Genomic DNA, 10978 nt, shown 5'->3' on the forward strand with positions numbered 1-10978 from the left:
AAACAATATAGGAAGAGAACCAACTCATAACAAACACTGAGCCGTGTTCAAATAACTATTCAGGTTAAAACATACCAAAAGTAATTCGGGGTTGACTCTACCTCAAACCATTTTAGGACCAATCACAAGATAAAGAATCAAATAGCAATCCTATCTAAACTTTATTTTAAATGGGAATCTTAACCAAGCTTAAGTAGGTAATTAGCCCCCCAAATGTCCACACTTAGAATGACCAATTATTCTTTAGTTAAAACAGAGTGAGATGAGGCAACGACACTAAGAATATCGTAACTACTAATCCACAAACTCAACTAATTATTTAATGGACAAATAAAGGGTACAAACCACCACACACACTACGTAACGAGCACTTAATCAAATATCGAATTCATGTCAATCATTAATCAAGCTACTAAAATCGGGGCTATATTACACCAACATCTATATCGAATCGGTGCACAAACAATAGTTTCGTTTTCAAATAAGCAATCTCAAAATCAAACCTATTCTAATTCAAGCTAAATCAAATAAGTCCTTTTTCACTAGTCACATAAACTAACATGAATATCAATGAAGAATCCAAACGGAAGATGGAACTAATTAAAAAAAACTAAAACTCGCAAACCGAGAAAGAGAGAAAACCAAGGAAAAGTGATATTACCTTCTCCGGTTAATAAAACTAGGGCTCTTAGGTCCCGGATCTACACACAAAACACGACGAACCCGAATCCTCTTGAATTAACCAAAATTTCAAATCGAAAAGTGAAAAACTTTTCGAGTAATATGTTGGCTATCCTTTAATTTTTTTTTTTTTTAGAGTGAAGTCATGGCCATTAACCCCCCCTCAAATGAATGCTACAAGCTCCTATTTATAGTGAGAATAGGGTTTTCGGATTTCAAATCTTTTTGGCTCCAAAACGAAAATCAAGAGCCGTTTTAAGTCAACAATCAATCTCTAAATCGATTTTCTCTTAGAAACTTGAAAAGTCTCGTTTTGGTTTTTTGTGTTGACTCAATTAAAGAGGAGAGATGAGGATGTCACGGCCAAATCTTACTCGAAAATGGAAAAACCATGCTCTACCATGACCGATAGAGATGAAACGTTAGTTTGTAAAGGGTTGGGGAGAGCTAGGATGTGGAAAGAAAAGGAGAAAAGGCTTTGAATTTGGTTGCTAAAAGCCCCTTACCCGAATTGAGAAGGCAAAATCTGAAATTGACTGTGAATGGAGGAAGATTTTGTCCAAAATAGCAAAGAGACAAACTCTCCTGCCATAGAGAAAGTGAGAAAGGAGGCGCAGATAGGAAAAAATGTTAGGGTTTCATATATGGTGGAGGCTTATTTTAGTCATTTAGGATGGTTAGGTTGGGACAAAATGGTATTTTCCTAATTAACCAGCCAATGAGGAGGAGACATGTGGCAGGGGGCGTGTGGGGGATGTGGGAGGCATGTGAGAGGCGTGTGTGAGGCATGTGAAGTGTGTGGGAGGCGTGTGCCATTGACCGTTTGGCGCAGACGTGGCGCTTGCGTGGCATCCACGTGGAAAAGTTGAATGGAATGGGTTATGGGGATTGGGCTCTCCTTTGGGCTATTATTGACCAAATTAGGACCAGATTTTATGTAAATTTGGATTTCAAAAATTAAATGACGGACACTCTTTATTTAATTATATAGTAACGTGCATTAAAATATTACTTATATAATAAAATATATTATTAGTACTCAAATAAATATATATATAAATATATATATATATATATATATATATATATATATATATATATATATATATAATAGTTGCGCAATAATATTTATAAAAAAGTAAAGAAAATGCTATCGTTCAATAAAATAAATGCCATGCGTTTTGCATAAGATGATAAATAGAAATGTTAAAAGTGATCATCGCGATTATAATATTAAGTGCTCGCAATAATAAAATAATAATAATAATAATAATAATAATATAATAATAATAATAATAATAATAATAATAATAATAATAATAATAATAATAATAATAATAATAATAATATAATAATAATAATAATAATAATAATAAATAATAATAATAACGGCAATAATAACGATAATAGGCAATGACCATAGTTGGATAATGAAAAAACGACGATATTAATAGAAAGCTAATAATTGTAATAAAATATAAATAACTATTCTTAAGTTGTCAAAATATTAGAAGCGCAAATAAATATTTTGGAAGAAAGGCGGGACAAAATTGGGTGTCAACAACTTGTCCCTCTTTGACCGGTAATGATGAAAGAATTTTCGGGCAAAGACGTTGACTTAGTAGCCCATTTTGTCCCGACTAAAAGAATTTGGGAGACTATAAGGGTAAAGAAATTTGAGAGAATTGTGGCCGAACTCCGGTCTCCGAGTTGCCTACATATCTCGGGTTGCACGAGAATCAGGCCGTGTGTAGTTCTGGGATAACTACGACACCTATGAATAACGAGTCACGATTGGTGCGAATCTTTGAAAAATATTGCCCCAGTGTCGAATTATAATGACACTGGGTATTATGATTGAGGAAATATATCGAACTTGAGAATTTTGGAATATGAATACGTGTGAACTCGATGATCGGGTTATGGATGTAAGCGGAATATTTGGGGGTAGAGACGAGCGTTCGAGGTAGACCCTTGACCTTTGTCGGGAAGTTTGATTACCCTTCCCAACAAATTGCCCCAGTTCAGTGCCGAAGAAATAGTTTCACATTGCGCTAAAGCTCTTGCGAAACTTAAACTAAATAAAATAGTTAGTAAATAAATATCGAAAGTAAAGCGACGTAAAATAGCCTTAGCTAAGGCTAATGCAAATGAGGTTTTAGGCCGAGATTCATGAGAGTGATGTCTTTAGCGATGATTAATGAAAATGAGGTTTTAAAACTAGGTATGAAGATGAGGCTATTTAAGCCAAATGATTTATGAAAATGAGGCTTTCTAAGCCGGCATAATGAGGTTTTCTTTAAAACCCAATGATTGATGAAAATGAGGTTTTTCAAACCAACATGACTCATGGTGTAAAGCATTTATGCAGTGAATTTTAAAGCATTTGTGCGGTGCATGTGCGTTTGAAAGCATTTACGCGAAGTAGTTGAAAGCATTTATGCAGTGCGTGTGCAGTGTTTCTTAAACGGGCATGCAAAGCATTTGAAAGCAAGTAGTGCATTTGAAAGCGTAGCGTGCTTATTTGCATTTGAGAGCATTTGTGCGGAGCAAATGAAAGCATTTATGCAGTGCGTGTGCAGTGTGCATGTGCAGTGCATTTGAAAGCATTTATGCGGAGCAAATGAAAGCATTTGTGCAGTGCGTGTGCAGTGCATTTGAAAGCATTTATGCAGAGCATTTGAAAGCAGTGGTGCGATGCATGCGATTTGTGAAAGCATTTGTGCGGAGCATTTGAAAAGCATTTATGCGAGCATTTGAAAGCATATGCGAAATGCATGTGAAAGCATTTGAAAGCATTTATGCGGGCATTTGAAAGCATTTATGCGGAGCATTTGAAAGCAGTAGAAAATATTTGTGCACCGATATATTTGAAAATCTTTGTAAAACTTAAGCATTAATTTATCGTAAATTTCGATAATTATTGACACTTGAGAGGAATAATTTCTCCTAAATGTTATAAGAAAACTCAAACCGTTCGACGCATAGTCCTTGCAAGGCTGTAAACATTATAGATTTCCAACTTTCGCAATTTTGAAAACCTGCACTCAAAGAAAATTTGTAAGTTCGGGGGGGGGGGGGGGGGAGGTTGACTCGTGTTGACTTTTAAGATCCGAGTTCTTGATGCTTCGTGCTTCCAGCTTTGTCTGGACTTGTAACCTCCGCCTATTTCTAAGTCTTGGCCAATTAATAAAACTATTTGATTAAAAATCATATTATTTCAAAAGGAAATATGCATAAATTTATGGTAAATATGTATATAGTGATAAATAATTTCTGCCGAACTTAGAATCGTGACACGTTGTGAAACAAAGCGAACGTCCTTTCTCCAAAGTCTTTCCTTCTGTCTGACAATTCAGTTGACCATATACTCTTTCATGCCTCTCAATGCCGTTTTGCAATGATGCCCTTAAAAATTGTCCCGATTTCGGCATATTGGAGAGATATATTGAACTTTTAACATGACGAGACCGAGCCTTATATACAAGGCAAAAAAAAATTGAGTTTTCTAATAATGTGACCTACGTATCCCGCCTACGTATCCCACCACGGGAATCAGGTCAAGCGTAGTTCAAAACATACAAGGCAAAATAAAATTGAAATTTTCTAATAATGTGACCGAAGCCTATGTAGGCCGCCTACGTATCCCACCACGGGAATCAGGTCAGGCGTAGTTCATGTTACAAGCAAATGGAAATTTTAGAAATTTCTATCTTAAAGAGACCAAACCCGATATGGGTTTCCTACGTATCCCGCCGAGGGAATGTAGTTTTCATTACATAGAAAGACATTACAAAACATTACATATAAAATAAATGAAAAGCTCCTAGACGTAGTATCTCTTGACGGCATCTGCATTGATAGCTTTCGGCCACACTTCGCCATCCATTTCTGCTAAAATTAGTGCTCCTCCAGTTAGTACTCGGTGAACCATGTAAGGCCCTTGCCAGTTAGGTGCAAATTTTCCCTTAGCTTCATTTTGGTGTGGGAATATGCGCTTCAACACCAATTGCCCCGGTTTGAATTGTCTCGGTCTTACCTTCTTGTTGAAAGCTTTGGCCATTCTGTTCTGATAAAGTTGTCCATGACAAACTGCATTCATCCTCTTTTCATCAATGAGCATCAATTGTTCATATCGATTTTGTATCCATTTGGCATCACTCAACTCAGCTTCTTGGATAATCCTCAAGGATGGTATCTCTACCTCTGCAGTAACACAACCTCTGTTCCATAGACCAAAAGATAAGGCGTTGCCCCAGTTGAAGTCCTAACAGTGGTGCGATAACCGAGAAGGGCCAATGGCAATTTTTCGTGCCAATGTCTGTAATTATCAATCATCTTCCGCAATATTCTCTTGATGTTTTTGTTGGCTGCTTCAACTGCTCCATTCATCTGAGGTCGATAAGGGGTGGAATTGCGGTGAGTAATCTTAAATGTTTCGCATATCTCACGCATCAAACCACTATTAAGATTAGCTCCATTATCTGTTATAATTGACTCAGGGATTCCGAATCGACAAATGATGTTATTGCGAACAAAGTCTACCACTACCTTCTTCGTCACTGACTTGTACGAAGATGCTTCTACCCATTTTGTGAAGTAGTCGATGGCTACCAAAATGAACCTATGTCCATTTGACGCGGCCGGCTCGATAGGACCAATGACATCCATGCCCCAAGCTGCAAATGGCCAAGGAGAACTCGTCACATTTAACTCATTTGGTGGGACTCGAATCAAATCGCCATGAATCTAGCATTGGTGACATTTTTGCACAAAACGAATGCAGTCTGTTTCCATAGTCATCCAAAAATAGCCAGCTCGTAGAATTTTCTTAGCCAGAGTGAAACCATTCATATGAGGCCCACATGTACCGCCATGTACTTCTTCAATCAACTTGACCGCTTCTTTGGCATCAACACACCTTAGCAATCCTAAATCTGGAGTCCTCCTATAAAGGATTTCTCCATTTAGGAAAAAGTGGTTTGCTAATCTTCGAAGTGTTCTCTTCGAACACCTTTGGTTATGCCTTCGGATAGTCTCCTGCCTTGAGATACTTCTTAATGTCATAGTACCAAGGTTCTCCATCGGGTTCTTCATCTACATGGAAACAATAGGCTTGCTGATCTTGCACATTCACCTTGATAGGATCTATGTAATTCTTGTCCGGGTGTTGAATCATAGAGGACAAGGTTGCCAAAGCATCAGCGAACTCATTTTGAGCCCTTGGGACATGTTTGAATTCCACCTTGATAAATCTCTTACACAAATCTTTCACACAATGCAGGTACGGAAGTATCTTCACGTTCTTAGTGGTCCATTCGCCTTGTACTTGATGAACCAATAAGTCAGAATCACCTATAACCAATAATTCTTGTATGTTCATATCAACAGCCATTCTGAGTCCAAGAATACAAGCCTCATATTTTGCCATATTATTGGTGCACGAAAACCGAGCTTTCTTTGAAATTGGATAATCTTTGCGGCCCTGACTCCGAAACTAAGACTGCTCCAATGCCAACTCCTTTGGAGTTTGCAGCCCCATCAAAGAACATTCTCCACCCTGGATATTCCTCTGAGATATCTTCTCCGACAAACAACACCTCTTCATCGGGGAAATAAGTCTTAAGAGGCATGTATTCTTCATCTACGGGATGTTCAGCAAGATGATCCGCTATTGCCTGCCCTTTGATAGCCTTTTGGGTAACATATACAATATCGAACTCACTTAGCAAAATTTGCCATTTGGCTAACTTCCCAGTAGGCATGGGCTTCGAAAGATATACTTGAGTGGATCCATCCTTGAGATGAGATAAGTAGTATATGCAGACAGGTAATGTCTTAACTTTTGTGCAACCCAAGTCAATGCACAACAGGTGCGTTCCAACAAAGTATATCGGGCCTCATAAGGCGTGAACTTCTTGCTCAAATAGTATATTGCTTGCTCCTTCTTTCCTGTTTCATCATGTTGTCCCAACACGCATCCAAATGCATTCGCTGACACAGACAAATATAATAACAAAGGTCTTCCGGATTCTGGAGGCACCAAAACAGGCGGATTAGACAAATACTCTTTGATTCTATCAAAAGCTCGTTGGCAATCTTCCGTCCATTTGGTAGCGACATCTTTCTTCAATAACTTGATTATTGGCTCACATATTACTGTCGATTGTGCTATGAACCGACTAATGTAGTTGAGACGACCGAGGAAACTCATCACGTCCTTTCGACTCTTTGGGGCAGGCAAGTCTTGAATAGCCTTTATCTTTGAAGGATCCAATTCTATGCCCCTCCTACTCACAATAAAACCTAACGACTTCCCGGCGGAACACCAAATGCACACTTTGCGGGATTTAATTTCAAATTGTATCGCCTCAACCTGTCAAAGAACTTCTTCAAATCCGTCAAGTGATCTGAACTCTTTCGTGACTTGATGATGATATCGTCCACATAGACTTCAATCTCCTTATGGATCATGTCATGAAAAATGGTAGTCATGGCTCTCATATAGGTGGCACATGCATTCTTGAGTCCAAAAGGTATCACTCGATAATAGTATACTCCCCAAGGTGTGATGAATGTCGTTTTCTCGGCACCTTCTTCATCCATCAGAATTTGGTGGTTTTCTGCGAAGCAATCAACGAATGACTGCAGCTCATGCTTCGCACAGTTATCAATAAGTATGTGAATATTTGGGAGGGGAAAATCATCTTTCGGGCTAGCCTTGTTGAGATCCCGATAATCCACGCATACCCTAACTTTGCCATCCTTCTTTGGTACAGGCACGATATTGGCTAGCCAAGTGGGATACCTTGTAGCTCGAATGACCTTTGCATCAAATTGCTTGGAGACTTCTTCCTTGACTTTTAAACTCAAATCCGGTTTAATATTTCTTTTCTTTTGTTTCACTGGAGGACAAGATGGATCAATAGGCAACTTATGTGAAACAATGTCCGTGCTTAGACCCGGCATATCATCATAAGACCAAGCGAACACGTCTATATATTGTCTCAAAAGGTTGATCAATTCTTCCCTTTGTGACGGAGTTAAATGGACGCTAATTCTTGTTTCCCTCACTGTTTCTGAATCTCCCAAGTTTATGGTCTCTTGTTTCATCCAAATTTGGTTTTGGCTTATTCTCAAAATGTTCAAAATCTTTAGTTAACTCTTCAGGTTGCATGTCCTCTTCATATTCTTCAGAATCTTGTTCGGCATTTAGGATTGGTTCGCTTGTTTCATTACGTGTCATATTCACAGTATCGGCAGATTTACTAGTTTGATTGCTGAAAAAGAAAAGAGAAATTAATTAAATGAAGACGAAATTAAAATAGAAAATTATAGTTTGGATTTGGCATTTAAGCTTTCAAAAGGTGGAGGCAAAACACAACAAAAGCATAAACACGATTCAGGCCTCAAATTTGAATCGCGTTGTTTCATCAAATACTAATACAAATCATCTACCAAGACTCCCGGAGAACCGGGGGCGGGGTACAAGTCCAATTGTTTAAAGCATCTCCAGGCTCAGCATCCCAGATAGTTGGAGTTTCAGGGCAATCATCCAGAATCACATTGCATTCAACTTCTTCCTCGGTAATGAATAGATTCTTGAGACCTTCCACGAGGTTGTCTTCGGCGCTTCCTCGATACTTGGGTGACGAGACGCCTTGAAAAATGACCGATTCGGGGAGAGGGACGAGGCTTTGGCAAGGGAATATCACCTTTCCTTTTGAGACTAGCCAATGAGATTTCTTCAAGAGTGGGCTCGTATCCAAGACCAAAAGTATCCTTCTGACCGGGTAATTGAATTGGTTCTACTATTCCATCCAAGTTCACTCCGAGACCTCGACTAGGCTTAAAACCATTCTTCAACATTTTCCAAGCCACCATCATAAGCACACGTGGCAATTTTACCCTTTTAGCTTGAGTAGTACACATAATTTCCTTAGTATGAAAAACAGATCCATCTAGCCTTTCTACACTTTCAATAACGGGAATTGAGTTTTCGGGATAAATCGAATTGTTGCCTTCTCCATGGATCACAATTTCCTGATGATTCCAGACAAATTTCAAATTTTGGTGCAGGGTAGAAGGGACTGCACCAGCCATATGGATCCATGGCCTTCCTATCAGCAAGTTGTAACTAGCGGATATATCCATCACTTGGAATTCCACCGTAAACTCCACGGGTCCAATTTCCAGTGCTAAGTCAATTTCCCCTACGACACCCCTTTGAGCTCCATCAAAACCTTTAACCCTCACGTGACTATCACGAAGTTTCCCGATATCAATTCCTAAAGCTCGGAGAGTAATGATAGGACATATGTTAACAAATTGAACCCCCATCAATCAACACTTCAGAAATGAATTTATCCCTGCATTTGACTGTAATGTTCAATGCCTTGTTGTGCCCCAAACCTTCAGGCGGCAATTCATCATCATGAAAAGAGACTTTGTAGGCTTCTAGAACTTCTCCATCCATGGCTGAAAATTTCTCGCTGGAGGTATCGGTTGGAACATAAGCTTCATTTAGTACCTTCACTAAAGCGCTCCTATGAATTTCAAAATTCATCAATAATGACAATAAAGAAATTTGAGCTGGTATTTTCTTTAGTTGTTCTATAACAGAATATTCCTTAGTTGGCATCTTCCTCCGAAATTCTTCTACTTCGACCTCGGTCACGACCTTTCTTTTGGTTGTTTTCCTTACTCGGTGCTCCTCGTGCTACCTCTTCGGGGGCATAACACCGCCCGGATCTTGTCATCCCGGCAACAACGGTTTCTACAACCAATTTTGCCTTTCCTTTGTTCCTTTCATCGGTAGAGTAATTCCAAGGAAGCTGCTTTGGTGTTGAAAGAAGGTGCACGAGCAACTAAGGCTGTGATCTTAGGCCTTGGAGTGAGCACTTCCACTTCAATTGGTGCCCTCATTTGGACTGTAATTACGGGAGCGATAAAGGCTGATGATTCAACTTTTTCCTCTTTTTTGACCGGTACAATAGTCCCTTCCAAGTTACAGTCTTCATCAATAGTGATCATGTTCACATTTGCATCACCATGATTGGGTAGAGGGTTGTTGTTTATATTTGGGGGAGCTCCTTTGAGCTGGATGACTCCTTCTTTGATCAACGCCTCAATTTTATCTTTGAGAGTAAGGCAATTTTCAGTATCATGTCCGGCAACTCCTGAGTGATACGCACAATGTTTAGTCCCATCATACCATCCAGGAAGGGGGTTAGGAACTCTTCCTTGAATCGGTTGGAGTATCCCTGCGGTTCTCAACCTTTCATATAATTGGGCTAAGGGTTCGGCTAATGGTGTATAAGTTTTAGTTGGTTTTCTTTCAAAGTTTGGGCGAGGTCTGGGTGTATTTTGTGGACGGTTTTGTGGTTGGTATTGGGGTTGAGGCGGGTAGGTTGGTTGGTATTGTGATGGGCTTTGATAGGCAGGTGCTCGACGTGAACAATATGTTGGTTGGGTGTGGTAAACAGGATAGGGAGCGGGTGGAGGTTGGTAATAAGGCTGAGGGACTTGGGCGTATTGGTTGTAATATGAAGGCTGGGATGAAGGGTATTGGTAGGTTAACATCTAGTTTGGTCTACGTTCCTGGATGGTCATGACCGCGGACACTCCGTCCTTCTTCTTCTTAGTTGCTTCCCCAATTGAATCTGATTAAATTGCCTTACTTGTTGCTTGCAAGGCTGCCAGATTTGTGATTCTTCCCGTCTTGATACTTTCTTCTATGAAATCTCCCATCCTAATAACTTCAGAAAACTTTTGCCCGATGACACTTATCAACCTTTCATAGTATGTTGCATCTTTTAGAGATTGTATAAAGAGCGTCGTCATCTCACTTTCCGCCATCGGGGGCTGGACCTTTGCGGCTTCTGCTCTCCACCGCATAGCATACTCTCTGAAAGTTTCTGTTGACTTCCTTTCTAACTTCATCAAATAGAATCTGTCTGGGACAGTCTCAGTGTTAAACCTGAACCTATCCATGAATTCTTGCGCCATCTCTCCCCAACTACGCCATTTTTGCGGATCTTGGCATGTGTACCAATCAAGTGCTTCTCCCGTCAAGCTCCTTATAAACAACTTCATCCTAATGGCTTGATCTTTCCCTACTCCAACAAGCTTATCACAGTACGATCTCAAATGAGCCCGAGGATTTCCTTTTCCATCAAACATATCAAATTTTGGCACCTTATATCCAGCAAGCAACTCAATATCGGGATGAATACACAGATCCTCGTATTCAAGTCCTTCACATCCCTTGTGGGTTTGGATGCTTCTGAATGCTTCC

At 39.6% G+C, this 10978-nt stretch overlaps 1 protein-coding gene and 1 pseudogene across 1 annotated transcript; both read right to left on the reverse strand.

Moving 5' to 3' along the window:
* Positions 1–4502: 4502 nt before the first annotated feature.
* LOC132059912 (uncharacterized) lies at positions 4503–8306 on the reverse strand (annotated as a pseudogene).
* Positions 8254–9193, reverse strand: LOC132061441 (uncharacterized). The gene has a single exon (XM_059454262.1). The coding sequence runs from the start codon at positions 9019–9021 to the stop codon at positions 8254–8256; it is 768 nt and encodes a 255-aa protein (XP_059310245.1). The 5' UTR covers positions 9022–9193.
* Positions 9194–10978: the final 1785 nt, after the last annotated feature.

This window comes from Lycium ferocissimum, chromosome 6 (assembly GCF_029784015.1).
Source record: "Lycium ferocissimum isolate CSIRO_LF1 chromosome 6, AGI_CSIRO_Lferr_CH_V1, whole genome shotgun sequence".
Taxonomy (NCBI): domain Eukaryota; kingdom Viridiplantae; phylum Streptophyta; class Magnoliopsida; order Solanales; family Solanaceae; genus Lycium; species Lycium ferocissimum.

What these genes read in the sequence shown, in the direction of transcription:
- LOC132061441 (XM_059454262.1), bottom strand. Translation starts at nt 9,021, where the DNA reads ATGGGGGTTCAATTTGTTAACATATGTCCTATCATTACTCTCCGAGCT.